Genomic DNA, 25,068 nt, shown 5'->3' on the forward strand with positions numbered 1-25,068 from the left:
AACAAAAGTTAGTAGCTCAATAATAAAGATGGTAAATTAAAAAAATGATCAAATGAAAGTAGATAACCTAAAACTAATTGGTAATATAACATGACAAAACTTACGGAAGTTGGTAATTTCATAAAACTATCGGTATGTTACCAACAAGTTATTTAGTAAAAGACATGACGCGAAATTTATTAACATGGAAAAAAATATTCGTGCTTTAGGGCATCACGATAGAACTCTGCCAATTCATCCATCTCACGAGCTTCTGCCTCGGAGACATGGCCATTGCCTTTAAATTGATTAAAAAAAAACACACGCAATATCATAACTAAATTCTTCAGTATTTAATTTGTTTTCGCATCGATAAAGAAGACAATAGGAAGACTTGACTCATTATAATATTACTGAACTAACTACACGCATATGACATATCATTACATTTATAATAAGTCCACTTGGTTTCGTGTGATGATGCCCTTGAGTATTTTCTAATCCACCACCCGGTACAGTGAACCAGACATTACAGCCGGCCATCCACCACATTCTGTTGCCTTTCTTAGCAATGCTACCATTCGTCGGGGCTATTTGTGTTTCCAATCGAACCCCACCACGGCGATCGTCACTTTGGCCGCCGGATTTTGGTGCCTGCACCAGTTTTTCAATTTTATTGACGAGAATAATGAAGATGTCAACCTGCCAAGGAGGCTTTCGCAAGCGGTGACTCTCTTAGACATTCAGGGGAATGCCTATGTACTGTCTCCTTATCTATATCTCAACCTAAGCCACCAAAACCGGAGCCTTAATGACATCAGCGGCGGAGCTACGTACTCCTGGAAAGTGTATCTTTGGGCTGAAGCCACGGGGAACCCGGTGGATATCACTAACCGATTTACTTTCAGCATTGACTCTCAACGGAGAAATGGGGGTGAGCAACCTGGGGAAGCCACGAACCGGTTTTACTCGGCCAGTTCAAAACCAGCTCACAACAAGACTGGTCTGGTTACCTATTCTCAATTCCAAGGCTGACTCCAGGATAGAACCAGGACTGAGTCAGTTTTCCCCTATCCTTAAATAAGTTCTTTTTCTCTTTTTCCTCATCAGCCTTGCCATGTCTCTCTCATCTCAGTCTCAAAATCTAACCTTCCTCACTGACTATAGCAGGATCCTCTTCGACATTGTCGATGACTCGACCTCGACTCCAACATGTTGCCAATCTTGGTGCCGCTCGCATGGCTTGTGCTCCTGGTGCTGGGCAAGCTCTACGCTCAATTCCTCACCCACTCTCTCAGATTCGCCAGGCCTTCTTTGCTACGGTGGATTGACTCCAGTGGCGCGGTTCCTCTCTGACGTGCTCTCTCTATTCCTTGTCCCCTCAAAGCACTCAAAACTCTTGTTTCTTAGCCTTCTTTTGACTCCTGCTTGTGCACTTTCTATATTCATACTAAAAAATTGATGAGGACTTGAACAAGGTCAACAAGGGCCCTTAGTCTAGGGGTAATTGGCATTTCTAGTAAGTTAAGGTTGTTCTGTTGTGGTCCGCATGACACCGATAGTCATAAGGTGATTTATATGATTGCGGCCAATGAAGCGAGGTCTTGCCGTAGAAGTTATTGGTTTGTTTTAGAGGATCAAGCCTTTTGAGAGAAGCTGATGACGGACACTTAATCCTACAATTACTACGTGGACTATTGACACCAAAGTTTGAAAGAGTCTAAACCATTTGACCTTTCTATGTGAGATTTGGTCCTCAAGTTTCGATATTGCACACATTTCTGAAGCTAACATTTGACCTTATGGGTGATCATAGACAATTAGACGTGTTACTGGTCGATTGATATAGCGTTCCCTCACCCGTGCGGCCTTAGGAATTTCCCCCCAAGTCAGCCTTCCCACGATTACTCACAAGAACTCTACAGAGAGAAACTCTGAAAGTGTATTACTTCTTGAAAATAAGAGGTGTCTAAATGAAGAGAGGAGACTCCATTATAGACAAGTACATGACTGACCGTATCTGTAGATCTCTTCTCGATCTAACGGTGGAGATCGTACTCTCCCAACAACTCAACCTATCGCATTTATTATAGAAGGGTATAATTACCGTATCGCCTGCCCCAAGGAGTATTTTAGAACACATGAAGAAAATACTAGTACTTAGAACACTCGGGGCCCGCCTTCTCGTTCATGGGACGGTCACGGTCCATCGTCCAGAAAACCTCGAGAACGATCCAATTCTTCGGGCCATGACACATGGATGAAGTTTTTCTTTGTGGTGCCATCAGAGCCATGTAAACTTTCCTTTTGTTGTGGCCACAAAAAGACACTCGGTTTCTCACAAGACATTCTACTAAGGTTAGCATTAGAATTAGTTGCTGACTGTTGATGTATTCATGTTTGCCAGAGTCGATTATGATGTTGTTTTCGGAGCTGCCTATGGAGTTGCATTGGCGTTTCTCGCCCACCCATATGTATTTAGCTCCGAGCCACAGCCTCCGGGGTCATTGCTTACCATAGCCATCGCCGGATTGGGATCGATCGTTGTTGCTTTGGTACTTGATAAGTCAAAAGTCGCCCGTCCTCCTTACCTGAGCAATGATATGCCAGTGGGAAATAATGCACCTCAGACAACCGGGAGAGGTGCAAAAGAAGGCGATTATAGCGTGAAATTAACCAAAGAGTTGGCAAAGCTGAGTGGACCTAAGAACTCTCCTATAAAAAGTTGATGACTGCGACCAATTCCTTTGCAGATGACAGGATTTTGGGAAGAGGAGGTTTTGGGATCGTGTCCGAAGGGCACCTAGGAGATGCTCGCACTCGCACACGGGTCGCTATAAAGACTATAAACCTTGATTCGCGCCAAGGGATAAAGGAGTATATATCCGAGGTAAAGTCATTAAGCCAACTTAGGCACAGAAACTTGGTGCAACTTATAGGCTATTGTCACGAGGCAAAAAAATTTGCGCTGGTTTACGAATTCATTGGAGGGGGTAGCTTGGAGGATCATTTGTATAAATACAGACTTTTGTTGACATGGAAAAGGAGGTACAACATCGCTCTGGGATTAGCCTTGGTGCTGCATTACCGGCACAAACAATGTCATCAATGCATGATCCACAGGGACATCAAATCCAGCAACATCATGCTCGATTAGAAGTTTGTGGCCAAATTGGGAGATTTCGGCTTGGCAAGGCTCGATGACCACACCGGAGGGCAAAACTCAACCCAAGCAAAAGGAACACTAGGTTACTTGGCTCCGGAATTGCTATCAAACCGGCAAGGCAAGTAAGGAATATGATATCTACAGTTTCGGAGTGGTCCTCCTGGAAATAGAATGTGGGAGAAGAGTCCTTGACTCGGAACTAGCAGAGCAAGGCCTAGGCCTTGTTCAGTGGGTTTGGAAGCATTATGGGTGGAGGGGTTGGCGCAGGAATTTTCTCCTTGCGGTGGACCAGAGGCTCGGCAAAGACTTTGATAAGAAACAGGCGGAGACCTTGATGATGGTGGGACTGTGGTGTGCTCAGCCCATCGCTGGGTCTCGGCCTTCGATTGAAGAGGCAATGGCCATTTTGATCTTGAAGGCAGACCCTCCCAAACTCCCCTCGAAGATGCCGAGTTTCAGCATATAATTGACACGAAGGTCTGGTCTTAGATGTGTTTGGCTTTATGCAAATGCCTCCCTCTGTAAAAAGAAAAAAAAAATGAAAAATATAATGCCTCAATGATGTCTATATTTATTAAATGAAGTCTATTTAAGTGTGATGTATGTGAAAATTACTGAAATAGAGGTCATTCTCGAAAAGCTGTTGTATTCGCCCTTCTTAGTCATTACCGATAGTAATGTCGTACGGTACTTAAACTATCTATTTAGATTAGATCATGTTGAACAGTGTCATTTCAAGAGGGATCTCGAGTTGCAATCGAAATTTTACTCTTATGAATGCAATGAATTGTGTTAGCGAAATAAGCAATTACCAAAAATGAGCTACTGCAGGAATCCTTGTTGCTGCTATGGTAAGAGGAACAGGCAACAGGGAATAGCTATTCCTAAAATTTTGAACCAAGCAGTGAAATAGTTAATGAGAATACACTAAAAATAAAATGGTTATGTTCGTCATCTTGCGAAAGTGACGAGCCGCGATATTATACAGAAATGAAACTAGCAGTTCAAAAGATGGTAAATGCATGTTGTAAGTAGTTTCATATGTCTTTGGCATAACAAGAAAAAGGAAAGTATTCTCGTATGTCCTTTGGATGGTGCACATAATTTTTTAGTGTCCACGTTGTCACGACCTTCCCAAGCGGTGTGTCAACTAGGGATTGGCTAATGAATTACTAAGTTTAAATCTAGCTTGGATTCTCCCAAATTCATATAAATTCGTGACTTAGGCTCAAGTTATTAACATGCAAATCAATTTTATTTAAGAGTTGCCACTAAGAAGTTTTCAGTAGGTCGATTAGATACACAAGTAAAGCATTGGAGAATTACTTTACTTCTACGAACCATAGATTCAATGAGCTTGGGGACTTGATTCCACTAATTAATCAACTAGTGTACTTTTGGTACCTAATATTGTTCAATCACTAACTAAAATGTTCAAGCAGCCTTCTTGCAAATCATGAGTCATAGTAGCATAGCTTAAAGGGAAACAACAAACAAGTAATAACTGAAATAGAAATAAGCAAGCAACAACCTAGTACTTGTCTCTAACAATATTTAAAACCCTAGTGGAAAGCCCTAAAAGCTTGTTCAATTTTGTGTATAATTCTTTTTTATCAAAGATTTTCACATATTTAGAGAGAAAACTACTCAAAATCTATTTTTTTAAGCTTTTCCTAATTCTTAGAAAAAAATAAAAAATTTCCAAAAATTTTAAATGATTAAAAGTTTCGGCCTTCTCCCTTCCTTGTTCACTCTATGTCTCCCCCTCGACCTCACTCTCTCTTTGAAAAAAAAAAAAAACCGTTGGTGAGTGTACCTGCCACTGCCGCCTCCTCGGGACCGGGATAGGCCCATTTCCAACTAAGATGGCCTCTGAACTTGTGGCTAGCACGGCCGTAGCCCTGCTTTGCCGCCTATCTCCCCTGCATCTTATGAGCGTGCATGAGGTAGAAGAGAGGAGGGGGGGGTAAATGAAGGCCTGAGCTGGGCTGAGAACGGTCAGAGAAAAGAAAAGAAAGAGGTCGGGCTGGTCCAGCCGGAAAGAAAAGAGAGGAAAAAAAGAAAGGAAGGAAGGGGGCCCAAGTCTGGCGGGCCAAGTCGAACCGGCCCGATTTATTTTATTTTATTTTATAAAACCGTATTATTATTTTCTATTCTACATTTTTTGTATTTTTATAGGAAAATGACAACATACTGGACCGGCAAAATCAATTATCAACATGGAATAATCACAAGAGTAGATATGAGGATGCACGAGATTATGGATTTCTTGTGTTGTTGTGGTTTGCAATCTTCATTTTCTTCAGCAAGCAAATACTTAACTTCTAGTTTTTTCCTCTGTTTTGAGGGGATTTGGGTTTCTGATTATTTCAACTTTTCAAGTTACCTGCACACCACAAGTAATTTTCTCTGTTATTTCAGTTCTCAAATGACTAAGCCAGACAGGAGTGGAGCAGGACAGTCCCCTAGGATGAGTAACAAATTTTCATGACTGAAATTTTTTGTATTTCTTTTACTAGACCTGGGTTACATGTACTTTTGCAATGAATTAGCTATCCAAGTCTGCTCAAAATATATCGGTAAAAGCTCATTAGAAGATATAGACGCTGATCTGAGATTGGCACAAATCTTCATTCTGACCCTGAAAGAATGAAATCGAAATTTCCAAAATATCTATTCTCCATTTATTAGAGTATCCTATCAGGAAGAACATCAGTAATGACTTCTCAAAATGATTATGGTTAACTTGTCAAGCTATCCTAGGGATATATCAGTGAGTAAATGATCTTCAGCATTTCTGAGCGACTCCCCAAAGCGCTTGTTTGATCGTTGCAGCTGTTGTTTTTGTTCTTGTTGATCTCTGCAACCGCAAGAAAATAATAGAAAATGTTAATCCTTGTGGGCAAATCAATGATTTATTTTGCTCCGTGTCTTATTATACTGGTATTATCTGGACTAAACATGAAAGTACATAATATATCACAATCCAATCCTGCACAATTTCTTAGTTGAGCTAATTTCTGTCAACTTCATAAGGATTATGCAATTTAACCTGAGTCTATACCTTGGATTGAACGGTCCCAGAAAGAATACCATCGCTGCTCGATGACTGAACTGAGTGAGAATCCAAACTGAAAAGGCTCAAAGCTTCAATTATCTCAAGCATTACTCCTTCCTTCCAAAGACACCTCATCTCAATTAGCACGTCTTCATCATTCACACGAACACTTAAATAATCAATTAGACAATCTCTAAGATAACTGGTATCTGTTTCTGTCGTGTCACAGTTGTGAGCTTTCCTTTTTATAGCTACTGGCCGCTTGCTGAGACCCATCCTAGGACTGCAGCAGTTATCAGATGTCCTCTGTGTACTTTCTTGGGGTTTTCCTCCAGAGATTGCTAATAATTCGTTTGACGACCTGCTCGACTCCAACTCTTCCATTCTTCTCTGAAGCTCCTTCACGTACTCGATTGTGTCATCTAGTATCAATACTTTGTCAACCTGGATCATGTGATACCGCAATATTCATTTAAATGACTTAGCTAGTGCCAATAGAATGATGAAGAGATCATTGTTTTCCCATGTTAAAGGCATATAAATGTACATACCTTGTTTACTGATGGGACGATCGAGTTAAGAACAGAAAACTGCTCGTTTATCTTTTCCCTTTGCTTACTTCCAGATAGTGTATGGTCTGGACTGAGTTCATCTTTCAAAGCCATCCACATCCCATCTCTCTTGCAACTTACTCCGCAAAAGTTGAGCATGCTCCTCGCATGCATCTGAGGTACTTCAAGCAAGATCTTCTTCAGCAACTTCTGTGGAGCACCTTTTTCTCTCTGCCTTTTGAGTTGTCCTTTCTTCCAACCAATGAAACTTGACTCTGGTTCAACCCATTCACTATGTGGTCCTGATCTTAATCCGTTGAAGGTTTTCAAGATAGATGAAAGCATGGTCTGGTAGTGCAAAACGTCACCCTGTTTAGTTCTTCGTTATTGCATTCTTGAAGGTTTTCTGGCCAATGATCGTTGGACTTCTCAATATTAGGAATTGAAATGGATGTTCCAGTTTCTAAGGAGGATTGCGAAATAGAATCTCTGGAATTTCCGGATTGATGGATGTGGTATCTAAGCTCATCATTCTTGATCTGCCAATTTTGTATTCGGGAAGCAACCCCATTTAATTCTCCAATAACACACGAGTCATCAAGTTGTTGGTTGGGATCAAGCCCATTCGAACTGGTATTAAGCGAAGTTATTCCTTCCTCTGCTTCTACTGAAATCATTATGCTTTCTTCAGTATTATCTCTAGCATAAGGGTTGGATCTCTTCAAGTCTGAAGACTTTAAGAGGGAAGTTTTGACATGTCGAATGAGATTACGATCTTCCAAAACCTTCCAAAGCATTTGAAAACGAAAAATACGGAAACTTAGTATAGATTTCCTCTGCATTTGCAACTTCAAAATACTGAAGAAACCATAATGAAGGGTTGCGACATTATACCAGTTCAGTTGTGCCAAGCTCGATGATGCCATCCAAAAACAGGAAGCACACAACAGTCTGAAATGCGAGAAAGAGGATATAAGGAGAGTTATCTAGTCAAGAAGAGACTTTGAAACCGTCCAAATTACAAAGCACTGATTCTTCTTTCGTGTTGGAATCGTTTCATTGTTGAAGGTGAGGAATCTAAGTGAAAGCAATCAAAGTTAGCTGGTAACATTTTGTGAACAGATATAATACCTGAATTGATGCGCTCTGAAGAATGTGGTTGTTGAATCCCCATATTACAGAACAATATCAGCACAGTAAGGGAATGTCAGATTCGACCATCCATCATAAGCGCATAGGGTCATCAAATAATGACAAACTTTTAACAATTAACATTGCTTCTCAAGTAAGATCATCAAAAACCTTAGCAAGCAGAGACCGACTGAACACTTTGCTATCTGCACAGTGTGCATTGGATAGCCAAATCATTTGACCAGTTGCTAAACTTTGTCCGGGCAAACTGCAGGTTAATGAAGTGAAGAACCATTGTTTGCGAACTGGTGAGTACTGAACATAAGCTGCTTTTACAAATTGGAATAGGAAAGAGAAAAAGGCATAACATGGCACAGAGTGGTTTAAGTAACACTACTTGTGAGAAAGGAATTTACCATTGGCCAATGTTGAAGATGAAGGACATACAAACCAAGTAATACCATTCTGTATCGGCAAGATCTTCTGGGGATAACGCAACTGAAGGCCTTCTACGAGTTTGTGGATTGGATTCAATGCCCGAGAGGGATTCATATAGTTCTCTTAGCTGTTCACTTCTATGCAAATCCATATGGTCTCCTCCATTGAGTTCTATAGCTTGTGTCGTCCTCCTGGTTTTTATGTCACCATTATAATACCCGCCACCCCATTCCAGTACCCTGCACGAAACTCAACTTTTTTCAGCTAGAAGAAACATGACGAGCCTCAAACCAATTCACTTCTCATATCTCAAGGCAAGCCGATGCATAGGAAGATTTTATTCTTGTAGGCATGACAATCGCAATTATGAACAGAAATTCAAGAAGCTAAGTGGCATACGAAGAATCTAAACAAGCTAATATGAATACCAAATAAGGAAAAACCAAGCTGATATGACTATAGGAATGCAACTCTATAATTGAAAAGAGAAAAAGCCGGCTGTTGGAATCAATGACCATTGCATTACAGATCTGATGCTCTAACCTCAGAGTCAAGCGGGCAAGCAATAATATTCAAATTTATCATCATTGTTAGTTTTTATTTATGTTAATCCTAAACTAGACCTACTAACTGCATTGACACTCTGAAACTCAGGAGAACAAGCAGCCTTTTTTTTTTTTGGGGTCACTAGGAGAACAAGCAACCTTAGATAGAAGCCTATGCAGAAAAATATTTTACAACAAATATGTACAAGAACAGAGATGTGGCCATTAGTATACCCTGGTTGTGCAGCTGAAATTGACCAGAAGATTGCATAGCTCCATTGGATATTCCTCACAGCAAGAGCAAGCTGTTCCTTCAAGTGCTCTCTAATTGTCCCCTGGTTTTGGACTCCAGTTGACATTTCCAAAATTTCTTCTCGACACACACAAACAAAACGAAAAAGAAAAAGAAAAAAGAATGAATACGAAATTCCCAACCAATGCAGTTACACTTGTTCTTCCGTCTCCTTCACTCTCGACACCGAAACCATCGTTTTTCACTTCTTTCTTTTGCCCTTCATTCTATGCAAATTATGTTTCTCACAGTTACCAAGAAAGCGTATAATTAGCTCAGATTGTCTAATGATGTACCAGAAAAAAGACGACACAGGTGGGGTTTATCATCCATGGAGCACCAGCAACATAGGTAGCTTCCAAAAGCTGAGCTCAGTTACTAAATTCCAAGCACAGAATGTTTTTTTTTTGTTGCATATTTCTAAATCAAGAATTGGATACGAAGAAAAAAGAAGAAGCATGTAACCACCGATTGTTTACTAACATATATCGAACAACAAAGAAAAGAAAAAAAAAAGAAGGAAAAAAAAAGAAAAAAGAGAAACGAAACTAAATCTTCTTACGGTATAATTTTTGGAAACAAGATCTCATGCCCAGTTATGAGGCCCCAGCATATTACACATACTCAAGATAAGGAGGAGCCATTAATGGTGGCAGAGCAGCAGGGAGAAGCCGTACTGACCCCCATTGTAAATTTCCTTTTATTTTTATAAAAAGTAATGGTTGAACTGAAGATCGTTTAGCCTCTGGAGTTCTTGAATTCTAAGAACCAAGTTGAGAACCGACCAGAGAACCATTCTTCACGAGGAAAATAAAAAGAGAAAAGGCAAGAGAATAGAACTGAAACACTTGCGTCCTACAAAGAGACCCCCCTGTCACTCACTACCTTTCTTTCTTTTGATGCTGGTTTTGCCAATCTTTTTCACCGCCCAAACACGATAAAGAGAAAAAGCAAACTCATGAGAGAGAGAGATTCAAAAAGTTAGAACAGAAGTGAACACAATTCACGTTGCGCTTACATGTTGAAGCTTGAAGTTACCACAGTCTCAGCTCTCTCACTTCCAGTCTTGAATCAACGTGATACTGATTTTCTTTTCAGAGAGAGAGAGAGAGAGAGGGAGAGAATGGAGGTGGTGCGACCAACGGGGAAGAGTGGTCTCATGAGCATTTAAGCATTTGCAGAGTCGTGACAGTTTTATTTTTAATTTTTTCTCGGGTCATCTAACTTTTAGTTTTAGATCGACTACGTATGATCCGGTCGCATCTGCTGGATTTTGGGGTTGGGTAGTGGGATTTGGTAGGTTATAATAAGCAACAGACCAAAAATAGTCATTAAATTGGTCGCGCAGATCGAGAGAATATTGCGTATGGCCGTTCACTAAGTCCAAAATCCGCTTGATAATATTCTCCTAACTCAAGTCATATATAAGATCGGACTTAAATTAAGGGTTTGGTAGAAAAAATTTTCCACAAATTAATTTTCTGAACTTTCATGTGTTTTGTTTGCTGAAAATGATCAGTTAATGAAAAATCATTTACGGTCAACGAAAATATGTATGCTTAAAGTTAAGAAAATGAATTCCCTAACCTAAATCAACGAAAACATTTTTCTAGAAAACGGTTTCCCAAAAAACATTTTCCTTTATCATGAAATTTTTCCCGAAATAAGTACACCCTAAATGCAAATGAGAGTGAAAAAATTTGAGTTTCCATAAAAGTATACGTGCCAATTTTTGCATATAGATGTGGTGAAAAATCCTAAGTCCTAATTTGAGTTAAATTACGTAAGAAAATCCAACCTTAAAAACTTAAACAAATAAATAAAGGAAGATTACATATACATAACATATTTTAGTTAAGTCGATCCTCAGACATGCATGACTCGGCTCATTTTAATAAAATAGGCAACGCGCTCCTATTTTATGTGTGTCAGTTATTGTGAGCTCACCACGAGCAATGAGTTCGAGAGAAAAGCGTCGGGATTCGAACTGCTTGACTTGTGCTTCGATACCAAAAAAGTTTCAATCTAAAAGCTTAAGTCAATAGGTCGAATGTGTCCATATATTACGAACTTAGTTGAGTGAGTTCTATTACTTCTTTAAGCCTTCGTATAGTCGAGTGAGTTCGTAATCTGAATTTTTCTGCCGTGCAACTCGGGTTTCTCAAGATTCAAAAGTTTCAAATTTAGTAACGAAACAATTTAGTGGGTCAAAACTCATCAGCAATGGAGTCAAATTATTGCACTAAAATAATCTATACCGATTACCCCACTCACTGTGGGAACTAGCCGCCGGCATTTTTAGGAAACATCTGATGGATTAAATAAAGAATACAAGAAGACGATTTTACAGTTTTTTTTTCAAGTGCAATCGAATCACTCTCAGTCTCCATGCTCTTCCCAATCCTTACCATTTCTAATATGGCACAAGGAGATAGATGCTAGATTAAAAACTTTGAAGGGTCTATGATGATAACAAAATCTTCTGAAAGGCGGACGAGATTGCTTTTATAACGATCTCTTTGCACCGATAATATATGCTCTAATTTTTCGAGAAAATAACCGTCGAAGAAAGCTATGGGACTTCGAAACGGTTGAAGTCGTTTGGACGATAATTGGCTTGACCTGTCCCCCGACGTCTTCGACCATCCTTGTCCTAAGGAATAATGAGACACACGGTTGGAGTAACGAAATTGGCAACTGGTTTTGGGAGAATTGGTCATACATATCACGAACGCCATTGCATCATCACCAGTGCCCTCTAGGGTCTGGACAAAAAAATTAGTAATTTCGTTTTGACCAGCTCGAAGTTAATTGCTCACGAAGTTTCCACATTGGAGACGCCATGAGCAGCTTGTTTAGGACCGATTATGGAGCGTTATTAGTTTATTGCACATGTACGTGCAGGAATAGTTCCATAAAAAAATTTCATGGAGCCCATGAAATAAACGATACGTACAACATATATACCTTCCTCATGATCTATCTACTTAATTGTAATCCGTCAATCATAGGCCTATCAGAAGAAGCGAATATACCCATCATGGATAATGAAGAAAGTGTAGCAACAAATGTACGACAATTACCATTTAACGATTATTACTATTCCCGCAAGAGAGTAAGGGTTTTCATGGCACGTACTGCTCAACGATCACCATTTTCTCAATTTCTATCAGCCAGGGGTTCTCTAAAAAATTTCCAACATTGTGTAGGATAATTTAAGAAAAGGAAGTGATTTGACACCAGTTTTTTTATTTTGTGCAATAGCACAGGAAAAGGCGTTAGAATCAACCCGAAGTCAAGAAAGTTGTCCAAAAAGTTCTAAACCTATTATACTTTTATTAATTCAGTTCTAAACATTTCAATTTTGCCAATTGAGTCCATCTAGTCAATTTTGATCGGAAATCGATGACGGGGAATCCTACGTAGTGTAGCTAGCGCTGACGTGGGCAATTTTTAATAATATTTTAATATTTTATAATTAATTAATTAATTTTTTCTTTTCTCTCTCTTTTCCTTCTTCACTTTTGTTACTGTGGCTGGAGGTCGGTGAGGGTTTCAGGGCCCTCATTGGCCGCGGGGGAGGCCATCATGGCTGTGGGCGACCAACCTCACCCACGGTCGCGCGATGGCCTCCCCCAACCGGGCACGGCCGAGTGAGGCAGTCTCGGCCCTCACCAGCGACTAGCAAGGGCTTGATGACCCTCACCCAGTGGCCGGCGAGGGCCCGGCGACCCTCGCTGGCCATAATAAGAAAGCAGTGAAGAAGGAAAAGAGAAAGAAAAGAAAAAAAAGGAAAAATAAATAAATAATTCTAAAAAATATTATAATAGTATAATATTATTAAAAATTGTTTACGTCAGCGCCAACCGCATCACGTAAGACGGCCAGTGTCCATGTCAAATTGACTGGATGGACTTAATTGGCAAAACGTGAAAATGTTTATGACTCAATTAGCAAAATGTTTAGAGCTGAATTGGCAAAAGTGCAATATGCCCGAAGTTAGTCATGACTCGTGAGAAGCCCGAGGAAATATTTTTCTCCTTTCCTCTTGTGACGAGATTATGAAGATTTTTGCTCCTATATTTTCAGCAATTCAATCATGCACAAGCACATCTCACATATCCTCTGCCACAAACTTTAGCCAAAAACAGAGAGAAAAAGTTTGATTGAATGTCACATTGTATCAGATAAAAGGGCAAGGGAAAAAAAAGGGCACAAAATTTTACACGTAATCACTCTCTTGTGAAATTATTCTATGAATTCACATGTGATATTTATTTTATTTTATTTTGGGCACCATCTCGGAGAGATACTCGGCGTAATAGACGGAGGCATGCAATAGGACTAAGTGGCAGTTCAACTAGACCCCAAGCTATTGACAATTCCGGTGAATGATAGACCGTAAGTGGTTAGTACTTTCACCTTCTTGCTTGCCCATACAACACCAAGCGGGTAGGCCGATGATGACTAGTAAAAACTTGGGTTCTTTTCACGTATGGAGTTTTTTTCACGTATGGAGTTAGCTGTGCAGACAATTGATCACCCTGTTGTTTTTGACACACTCGTGTGTAGGAAAGAGTCCAAAACAGAATTACAGACGCTTATATGACAGATTCGCCTAGCTTGTTATATCCACTTTTTCCATAGCATCATTGATATGGTCTTGATAAGTAATCTATAGAGGTAGATTCTTGCAAGTCCCCTTAAAAGTCTACAGAAATGGAGACGTGACCCTTAGTTCAGATGCTGTAAGGTGCACCGCATGTTTTAGCTTGAGATTTAGGGTTCGTACGTAGGAGTAGGTTGTGGCCCAAAATCGGTGGGATATGATAAAGCCCGGTGTACATTAGATGAAAGCATTTCAGTACATGACTAGTTTCAAACGTGAAATCTCTCTCTATCTGGGGTTTTGAATGTTTGGACTTTAATACATATGGTTGGTCGGCGTATATTAGAGTCGCTTTCGAATATTCGGTTTTTATGAGGTCGGTTTAAATTAACGGGAGAGTGTGATAGGGCCAGCGAGTGCGCAAGCATTTATCTAATTCGGATAGATCGTGCAACTCTGTAATAATAATTATCTGTCATACACGAACAGTAATGATCTTCACACATATTACCTTGAAACAAACCTAAAAATCAACAAAACATCACAATCCAAAACATGAAATATTACTCGCTTGAGAGGTTGAGATCTCACCGCAAGAATTATTGGACGGTGCAGATTCACTTTTCTTTTCTTTTTCTTTTTTTTTTCCATTTTTCTCCTTTTCTCCCCTTTCGACATTTTTTTCCTAAGCAAAATGAAGTATAGACAAACGGTCTTGATCTCTCACGAGTGATGAAATATCATATAAGTAGTCGAGATGTCGTGTTCTTATGTGATGTAAGCATTGATGCTTTTTATTCACATCGTACATACATTGATATGCATTTTATCGTCTTCTACTTGAAAGCTCCAACCTTCTTGTATCTTTCGTTATTTCAATTTTTGTATCTTCTCAAAAAATGAAATCTATTTATTCCTATCGTTTCGATACAAAAAGAAAAAAAGTGGGCCTCAATTCACCTGGACGAATCTGCTGTTCCATTTCCTAGAAAAGCATATCTTTTTTCCCTTCCGTACTAATAGATCTATGAAAGAGTTGGTAAGTGTAAAAGAACTATTCGTAAAAAGAAATTACCATTCACCTAATTTTCGACAACTTAGTAGTGACCTAATGACACTTTTATGAAATTGCGAACTCTTTTTGACAATTTTTAAATTACCAACGTTCCTTATTTTTTACCAACTTTTATTGCGTTACTTGTCAACGCTTTAAACTTATCAACTCTTATAGGAATTTGTCAATCTTGTCTGAACAAATTTTTTTTTCGATTAAATTACCAACTTATTTTGAGTTAACAACTTCCATAATATCATAAAAAAATCCCAAAATGGTAAATTCGTGCCACACTTATCCCAACTTTATCCCAAGAATTTGGTAGATTGGTCACGGGTGTACCAATTTAAGATTTTTTGTTATATAAAAATTAGTTTGGAATAAATATGGTATGATTGTACCGGTTGGGATTCTTGGTGACAAAAAAATTAGTTTTGGTTAAATGTGGCACCTGTATATCACTTTGAGATTTTTTGTCGTATTAGCTTGTACCAGTTTAAGATTTTTTGTGGTATTAGCCCATTTTTTTATTATCATCTCTTTTTGTCATTTACCAACTTTTATTTGTCATTTCTTACATACACCTTAATATGAAGTTACCAATTTTTATTTGCGAGACTTCATAACTTTTCACCCATTAGAGTACTGACTAGTTTTAGTTTACCATTTGAGTTACTTACCTGTGTTCATTTTTTTTCCCTGAATTTACTAACTTTTCTATTGAGTTAACCATTGTTATTTTCCTTACATGCCAACAGTAAAATTTACCAATCGTAATTAGAGTAATTGCCAATTTTTCTTCAATCAAGTTACCGATTAGTATTGTAGTGCCAACTTTTATTGAGTTAGTTAACAAAGTTCATTTTTTTTTCTAAGTTATCAAGTTCTCTTATCTCCGCTGCTAAAAAAAGTTCTCTTATCTCTGACAAAAAAGGCTTATGTTGTCATAAACCAATTTTATTTTAGGGTTAATACCACGAAAAAGCCCAAACTAGTACACTTATGATAAATTTACCACAAACTAATTTTTTTACTACAAAAAATCCCAAACTGGTATACATATGACAAATTACTCCAAACTAATTTTTTGACAAAAAAACCCCAAATTGGTACATTTGTGACGAATTTACCCTCCATTAGTTTCCGTTAAATTTAATTAATACCACAAAAAATCACAAATTGGTACACCTGTGACAAACAGAGGGTAAAACCAAAAAATGGTATATCTGTCAACTGCCGCGTGTTATTTAATAAAGTAATTTGACTGGAAAATTTACCGAAAACTAACGGAGGGTAAATTTGTCACTGGTGTACCAGTTTGGGATTTTTGGCGGTAAAAAAATTAGTTTAGAGTAAATTTGTCACATGTGTACTAGTTTGAGGTTTTTCGTGGTATTAATCCTTTATTATTACCTTTTTAAACAACGGCTTAAACTTACAATCGAGCTATTACATAAAAGTACCAATATTCATTTGTGTGACTTACCAACTTTTCTCCTATTAAGTTACTAATTAGTTTTGGATTGCTAGCTCTCATTTGAATTGCTACCGATGTTTACTTATTTATTGACTTAAATTCACCAATGAGTTATCACTTTTTTTTTTTGCCTTACTTATTGAGTTGTTTTACCAACTCTTTTTAAAAATTACCAACCTTAGTTAGAGTGATTTCTAACTTTTCACCAAGAAAGTTCTTACATAATTTTGCGTTACCAACTCTTATTTGAGTTAGTTATCAATGTTAATTTGGCCATTGTCAATTTCTCTTATATTTGACAGAAAAAAGAAACTTCTCTCATTATTTACTAACTTTTATTTACCTTTCATATCAAATGCTTATATTTACAAACTATAATATGAAATTACCAACCTTTATTTGTATGACTTACCAACTTTTCGCCAGTTAAGTTACTAACTAGTTTTGAGTTATCAATTCTCATTGGAGTTGCTTACTAACGTTTATTTATTTTTTTCTTAAATTTACCAATGAGTTATCACTTGTTCTTGCCTTGCGTACTCATCTTTTTAATTAACAAACTTTTTTTGTTAGAAATTACAAGCCTCAATTAGAGTGATTACGAACTTTTCTCCACTTAAGTTATAACTAATTTTGTGTTGTTAGATCTTAGTTACTTCCATTTTCTTAGTTTTTTAATTACCAACTTCTTTTATCTCTATAATTTTTTTCTTTTTCCAACTTTCATATACATTTCTTATCAATGTCTTAAATTTTACAAATTATTACATAAAATTACCGACATTTGTTTATGTGACTTACTAACTTTTCTCCAATTAAGTTACCAATTAGGTTTGGGTTACTAACTCTCATTTGAGTTGCTCACCAACTTTTTATTTATTTTTGCTCATTTGCCCAATTTTTGTGTTGAGTTATGATTTCATTCGCCTTATGTATCAATCATTTTCTACAATTAAGCTACCAACTAGTTTTGTTAAGTAACTTTTATCTAAGTTAGTTATTGATATTTTTCTTCTTCTTTTTTAAATTGCCAACTTTCTCTTATCTCTAACCACAAAAAAAAAATCATCTTATCTTTTACCAACTTTTATCATTCTTACAACACACTACAATCATAAGCTACCATGTGAAATTACCAACATTTATTTAAGCAACTTTAACCAAAATTTTTACTAGTAAAGATACCAAATAGAAAAGTTGATAAGTTAAGAAAAAAACAAATAAACATTAGTAACTTTTGAAAGTTGGTAGCTCAAAACTAGTTGGTTACTTAATCGGGAAAAATTGATGTATAAATCACTTAAATTAAAGTTGGCAATTTCATATAACAGTTTGTAAATTTAAGATGCAGTTGAGAAAGGTAATTTAAAGTTGATAAAGATAAGAAAAGTTGGTAATTAAAAGAAAAAAAAAAGCTTCATATATAACTTAAATGATAGTTTGTAACTAATTTTCTAGTTGGTAATTTAATCGGAGAAAAATTGATAAGTTACCGTAATTAAGGTCAATAATTTGTAAAAAGAGTTGGTAAATTTAAGGCTTTGCATATAAATGTAAATAAAAATTTGTAATCAATAAGACAGAATTAAATTTACCCATCTCACAGGTTTTTCCTAGAAGACATGGACATCGCCTATAAATTGATAAAAAAGACACAATAGCAGAGCTAAATTCGTCTATGTTTAATTTGGTTTCACATCGACAACAAAGATAACAGGAGGACTTGACTCATTGTAGTATCATTGATCTACATTTTCGTCTGATGATGCCCTTAATTATTTTTAAATCCGCCACCCAATCATCTAATCAGACTGGCAATATGTTTCCTGGGAACATTCTCCCGCATACGATAAGCCAGACCTTTCAGCCGGCCATTCTGAACCACATTCTGCGTCTTTAATAGTAACACGCCGTTCGTCGAGGCTATTTCTAGGTTCCAATCGAATCCCGCTGAGCCAGTGCACTTTTCAGTTTGAGGCTCACCACGGCGATTGTCACTTCGCTACCGGAGTTTGGTGCCCGCACCACTTTTTTCAGTTTTAATCAAAGCCGAGCGGCGAGAATGATGGATGAAGATGTTGACCTGGCTGTTGCGGCTCCACATGGTGCTTTTGAGTTCACAGGCAGTAACCAGATGTGCAACAGATTATGTGTGATGGACCAGGCGGCGGCGCGTGGGGAGGAGGGATGGCGGTGCGTCTGCGCCTTGGTCCTCGGATGTGCGCAAGGAAGGGAGGGGGAGTCTCTCTTGTCCCACATCGCCTAGGGGAAGTCCTAAACTGGCTTATAAGGCTTGGGGTTCTATATTTGTGTAATGCGTTTTAAAGCTGTGAGGGTCAGTGGGCTTAAAGCGGCTAATATTACACGGTGTAGATCCGGGGTGTTACATTATGAACATCCAGCATGACAAGCTTTGGAAGACATGAAGATCAGCCTCAATCATCCACATCCCCCATTAGTTCTAGTCTTGATGATCTCTCTGCTCAAACCCTTTTCAGCTTCAGCTGCACACTTTGACAACACATCTTTCAATTTCCCATCCTTTGGCTCTGAGACGCTCAAGCTCTTAAACTTTCAGAGGAATGCCTCTGTGCCGTCTCCTTACCTACATCTCAGCCTCTGCCAACCGAACCAGAGCCTCAACCGCATCAGCTGCCGAGCTATGTATTCCGGGAAAGTGCACCATTGGGGCGAGGCCACGAGGAATGAGGCGGATTTCACTGCCGGGGTTATGTTCAGCATCGACTCTCAAACATAGAAATGATTCTGGCGACGGACTGACCTTCTTTGTTGCTCCTTGGGGCTTGAGCATGCCGGGCGGCTTGGAAGGAGGCCAGCTAGGTCTTTCGAAGGACTCGCCTGTGGCCTTTCGAGGGCGGCCCTCACCTGGGCAAGGGTCTCGTCGACTTTGCTTGTGGTTTTCAAGGGCGGCCTCGCCTAGAGCAAGGGTTGCCTCGCCGGCTGCTAGCAAGGACAGGCCTTGCCTATGGCCGGTGATGGTGGCCCTCGCCAGATCGGGCAAGGGCGACCTTTGCCCAACCCTTTTCGAGCATCAGCGGTGGCCGGCGACCGGCGAAGAACAAACTAGAAAAAAGAAAAAAAAAGAAAAAAAAAGGAAAAAAAGGAAGAAAAAAGAAAAAAAAAAAGGAAAAAATTCAAGAAAAAGTAAATGATGAAAATGCTCTTGACCATCCGAAAGTCAAGCCCTTTCTTGAAACTGACATAGCCATTTTGGACTTTTATTTGAAACAAGATCCACTTCAGACCTTTACGTGAGAAAATGAGAACACTTCATGCTCTTATTTAAAACATTGTCTACTTTGGACCCTTATTTGGAATTCTCTTTTTGTTTTATTTTATTGTTGCATTGAAACAATATATATGACAAGTGAAACTTTTTATTTTTCCCTTGAAAACCGGTTAAGCAAGTAGTTCGGTTCCATTGTCGTTTCTCAATGACAAACAAATTAATTTTTAGAAGGAGAGGATGAAACTAGCATATATTACTTAGTTTTCCTTTAAAGTGACAAACTATGATTATATATCTATAAAATGGAAAATTATGGTTAGATATTTAGATAAACGGGTCATACTTAAGTATCCAACAAAAATTCGTCGCGTTACTAGACAATTTATTATTTTCAGGGATTTGGTGTATGCATTTGGGTCATTTGACATTTCATATATATGTGCAATTCATTTATCGTAAATATAAGTTTTATGTCATCCTTTCTTAGAGGGTGATCGCCAATTCCTATAAAAGTAATGTTGCGGACTCATTTTATTGGAAAAAGTTGAGGGATAATGACGGTACAATCACTCGAATTTTTACCCGTTTTACAATTGAGCATCTCAACTCTTTTGTTCTGTGCAATCAGGCAGCTCAACTTTTTCAATGTTGGTCATTAAAGATGTCCCTTTATATCAAGGATGGAAAATGTCTACGTGGACACTAACACCGTTAAATAGCCTTTAATCATCAATATTGGCGTCGAATGTCACCCTTTGAGACGATTCCACATCAATAGATACATATTAGGCAGCTGAAATCATCCAAGTCAACACACACACACACTCTCTCCCCTTATCGCTCGATTCCTAAATGAAGATGCTATATTTTTTTGCTAAGTAAGCGAGCCACGTCACCAATTTTGCTTAACGTTTGCCAAGTAAATGAGTCACGCCAACAAAACCACATGACATGTGAATTTATTTAATGGAGACCTCACATTGAGCCAAATTTAAAAGGTTGAGGTACTTGATTGAACATAAAGTAATAGTTAGACAGTCGACTTAAGAATAAGCAAAAATTCAGGTATTTACCGTGTCATTATTTAAAAAATTGAAAGGCGTGGACACTAAAAAATTATGTGGACCATCCAAAGGACATATGAGAATACTTTTCTTTTTCTCTTTTTGCCAAAGGCATACGAAACTACTTAAAACATGCATTTATAATCTTTTGAACTGCCATCTTTTCGACCAAAAAAAAAAATTGCCACCTTCATTTCTGTATAATATTGCGGCTCGTCCCGTTCGCAAGATGGCGAACATAACCATTTTATTTTTTAGTCTCTTCTCAATAATTATTTCACCGCTTGGTTTTCAGAATTTTAGGAGTAGCTATTCCCTGTTCCTTTCACCCTAACATCAACAAATATTCCCACGCAATAGCTCATTTTTGGTAATTGTGCTTATTTTGCTAACGTACTTCATTTCGTTCATAAGAGTAAAATTCCGATTGAAACTCGAGATCCCTCTCAAAATGGCATTGTTAGACATGATCTAACCTAAATAAATATTTTAAGTACCGTACGGCATTATACTAGTAATGAATGAGAAAGGCGAGTGCAACAACTTATCGATAATGACCTCTATTTCGGTGATTTTCACATACATCACTCTTAAATAGACATCATTTTCGAAAAATAAATATAGACATTATTGAGGCAGTATATTTTTCATTTCTTTTGTACAGAGCGAGGCATTTGCTTAAAGCCAAACGCATCTAAGACGACTAGGCGAGACCTTCAGGTTAGTTATATGTTGAATCTTGGCATCTTCGAGGGGAGTTTGGGAGGCTTTGCCTTCAAGTTCAAAACGGCCATTGCCTCTTCAATGGAAGGCCGAGACCCAGCAAAGGGATGAGCACACGACAGCCCCAAAATCATAAAGGCCTTCGCCTGTTTCTCGTCATAATCCTTGGCAAGCCTCATGTCCACCAGACGAAGAAGTTTCTTGCGCCAGTGCATGCTCAAGTTGCTGCGCCGGCTCAAGCTCCGGCACCCATAACGCTTCCAAACCCACAGCACAAGGCCGCCTTGCGCCGCTAGTTCCGAGTCAAAGACGCTCCTCCCACATACTAATTCCAAAAGGACCACTCCGAAACTATAAATGTCAGATTCCTTACTTGCCTTGCCCGTTTGATAGCATTCCGGAGCCAAGTAACCCGGCGTTCCTTTCACTTGGGTTGAGTTTGGCCCTCTGGTGTGGTCAACTAGCCTAGCCAAGCCGAAATCTCCCAATTTGGCATTGAACTTTTCATCGAGCATGGTGTTGCTAGATTTGATATCCCTATGAATCACGCATTGATCACATTGTTCGTGCAGGTAGTGCAGCGCCGAGGCCAATCCCCGAGCGATGTTATACCTCCTTTCCCATGTCAACAAGGTTCTGCCTTTAAACAGATGATCCTCCAAGCTACCTTCTCTCATGAATTCGTAAACCAAGACGAATTTATTCACTTCGTGACAATAGCCTATGAGTTGCACCAAGTTTTTGTGCCTAAGTTGGCTTAACAACATCACCTCGGATATATACTCCTTAATCCCTTGGTGCGAATCGGAGTTTATTATCTTCACAGCGACCTTTGTGCGAGCGCCTCTTATGTGCCCTTCGTACACGATCCCAAAACCTCCTTTTCCCAGAATTCTGTCAGCTGCAAAAGAACCGGTCGCCGTCATCAACTCTTCATAGGAGTACTTCTTGGGTCCACTCAACTTTTCGAACTCTTCTGTTAATTTTGTGCTATGTTCGCTTTCTTCTCCACCTCTCTTGGTCTCGGTTATGTTCTCTTCATTTAATGACGAGCTATGGTGACCTTCTTCTCCACCTCTCGCACTATTGTCACCTTCTTCTCCACCTCTCTTGGTCTCGGTTATGTTCTCTTGAGTTGATGTCGCGCTATGGTGACCTTCTTCTCGACCTCTCGCACTACTGTCACCTTCTTCTCCACATCTCTTGGTCTCGGTTATGTTCAGTTCAGTTAATGTCGCGCTATGGTGACCTTCTTCTCCACCTCTCGCACTATTGTCACCTTCTTCTCGACCTCTCTTGGTCTCGGTTATGTTGTCTTCAGTTAATGTTGCGCTATGGTAACCTTCTTCTCCACCTCTCGCACTATTGTCACCTTCTCCTCCTCCTCTCTTGGCCTCGGTTATGTTGTCTTCGGTTAATTTTGCACTATGGTCGCCTTCTTCTCCAGCTCTCTTGGTCTCAATTATGTTGTCTTTGGTTAATTTCACGCTATAATCGCCTTCTTTTGCACCTCTCCCGGTTGTCTGAAGTGCATTATTTCCCACTGGCATATTATTGCTCAGGTAAGGAGGACGGGCGACTTTTGATGTCTCAAGTACCAAAGCAACGACGATCGATCCCAATCCAACGATGGCTATGGTAAGCAATGACCCCGGGGGCTGTGGCTTGGAGCTCAATACATAAGGGTGGGCGAGAAACGCCAATGCAACTCCGAAAACAACAACACAATCGACTCTGGCAAACATGAATACATCAACAGTCAGCAACTAATTCTAATGCTAACCTCAGTAGAATGTCTCGTGAGAAACCAAGTGTCTTCTTTTTATCACAACCAAGAGGAAAGTTTACATGGCTCAGATGGCACCACAAAGAAAAACTTCATCCATGTCTAATTGTCTATGGTCACCCATAAGGTCAAATGTTTGCTTCAGAAACGTGTGCAGTATCGAAACTGGAGGACCAAATCCCACATAGAAAGGTCAAATGGTTTAGACTCTCTCAAACTTTGGTGTCAATAGTCCATGTTGTAATTGTAGGATTAAGTGTCCGTCATCAGCTTCTCTCAAAAGGCTTGGTCCTCTAAAAAGACCCAATAACTTCCACGGCGAGACCTCGCTTTAATGGCCGTGATCATATAAATTACCTTATGATTATCGGTGTCATAGAGACCACAATGGGGCAAGCTTAACTTACTAGAATTGCGAATTACACCTAAACTAAGGGCCCTTGTTGACCTTGTTCAAGTCCATCAATTTTACAGCATGAATTTAGAAAGTGTACAAGCAGGAGTCAAAAGAAGGCTAAGGGTGCGCATGACAAAATTTCTGTGCCCGGAACCGATTCTCGCTAAAAAATGATTCCTTTTGGTTTCGTGTCCGTGAACCGATTTTAAGCATTTGAAGGTATTTTGTAAAGGTCCAAAATTTTCATTCCTAGAATAGAAAAAGAACAGTAAATGCATTTAAGTAACAAGACAAAATTTCTTTTTATTAATAATATTTTTAAATATTTAAAAATTTCTTTCTTTCTTTTTCCTTTTTTTTCTTTTTTTTTCTCCTCTTTCTTGACCATGGCTTGGTCGCCAACCATAGGCCAGGGCCGGTGAGGATCCCCCTCGTCGGCGAGGGTGAGGGCGCCCTCCCCGTGCCGCCAGCGCCGAGGGTCGCCCTCGAGGCTCGCGGCCTCGGGAGAGGCCCGCCTCGTCGGATCCGGCGAGGGCTGGATTTTCCCCGCCGCCCTAGGTAGATCCGGCGAGGGCAGCCTCGCCCGGTGCAGCGAGCCTTGAGGGTGGCCTTCGCCGGCTTGGGCGAGGGCTAGAAAAGGCCGGCGAGGGCCGCGCTGGCCCTTGCCTGTGTTGCCGGTGGTCGGTGGTCGGCCAGGCATGAAGAAGAAGAAGAACAGTGAAGAACAAGAAAGAAGAAGAAAGGAAAAAAAAAATTTCTTATCCAATTCTGATTCTTGTTCCAAGAATCAAGAAGCTACTTTTTTTTTTCTTGATTCTGTTCCAAAACCGATTCTGAAAACAAAAAATTAAACAAACGAATTTCTGTTCCCAAATTGATTTTGAGAACAAAAGAACAAAATTTTTTACTATTTGGCATGTTGTCATGGGCACCCTAAGAAAACAAAGAGTTTGAGTGCTCCGTGGGGACAAGGAATAGAGAGAGAGAGAGAGTACCTTCGAGTGGAATTGAGCCTATGGGATCGATCCATGGGGTCAAACGCGGCCTAGTGAATCAGAGAGAGCAGGTGACGAATTGAGTGTCGAGCTTGGCCAGCAACTGGAGCACAAGTTGCACTGAGATCGGCGATGCATCGGAGTCAAGGTCGAGCCATCGACAACGTCGAAGAGGGTCTTGCTGTATGTAGTAGGCGAGGAAGGTTAGAAAAAAAGAGTTTAAAAGAAAAAGAGTTTAGAAAAAAGAGGGACCGCACTTTTTCCGCACGTCTATTCCCTTATCGTCGCCCTAAAAACGAAGTTGGAGAATTCTTTCCTTCCTTTGCTCTCTCTCTGTTTTCCTTTTTGTTCTTATCTTGGATTTTGTTTAAAACGTAAAATGGTGGAAACAACCCAAGCTGTGGGGACCTTTGAGGAAGTCGACGGGACGCTTCCCTTTGAGCAAGGAAATATTAAGTGGTTTACAAGCTTCACCTCAACGGCTGACATGACGTGCGCTTATTTATTAGTAACCAATTACGAATTGAAACATGGAATCAAAAAAATAAATTAA

General features: G+C 39.3%; 1 protein-coding gene and 2 pseudogenes across 1 annotated transcript; 1 reads left to right on the forward strand and 2 right to left on the reverse strand.

The window, feature by feature from the left end:
- The first annotated feature begins 2,582 nt into the window (after window positions 1–2,582).
- On the forward strand, window positions 2,583–3,611 carry LOC115694462 (L-type lectin-domain containing receptor kinase IX.1-like; annotated as a pseudogene).
- A 2,195-nt stretch (window positions 3,612–5,806) lies between these two features.
- Window positions 5,807–9,266, reverse strand: LOC115694466 (transcription factor EGL1-like; annotated as a pseudogene).
- Window positions 9,267–21,147: 11,881 nt separating this feature from the next.
- LOC115694464 (L-type lectin-domain containing receptor kinase IX.1-like) lies at window positions 21,148–23,043 on the reverse strand. Its single transcript, XM_056317854.1, has one exon. The coding sequence runs from the start codon at window positions 22,885–22,887 to the stop codon at window positions 21,340–21,342; it is 1,548 nt and encodes a 515-aa protein (XP_056173829.1). The 5' UTR covers window positions 22,888–23,043; the 3' UTR covers window positions 21,148–21,339.
- Between the last annotated feature and the right edge of the window lie 2,025 nt (window positions 23,044–25,068).

Source organism: Syzygium oleosum, unplaced genomic scaffold (genome assembly GCF_021117445.2).
Source record: "Syzygium oleosum isolate NSW1041296 unplaced genomic scaffold, Sole_v2.1 Sole_v2.14, whole genome shotgun sequence".
In the NCBI taxonomy this organism is placed as follows: domain Eukaryota; kingdom Viridiplantae; phylum Streptophyta; class Magnoliopsida; order Myrtales; family Myrtaceae; genus Syzygium; species Syzygium oleosum.

Bases quoted from the DNA above. Each gene is read 5' to 3' on its own strand.
- LOC115694464 (XM_056317854.1), bottom strand. From the start codon at position 22,887: ATGCCAGTGGGAAATAATGCACTTCAGACAACCGGGAGAGGTGCAAAA.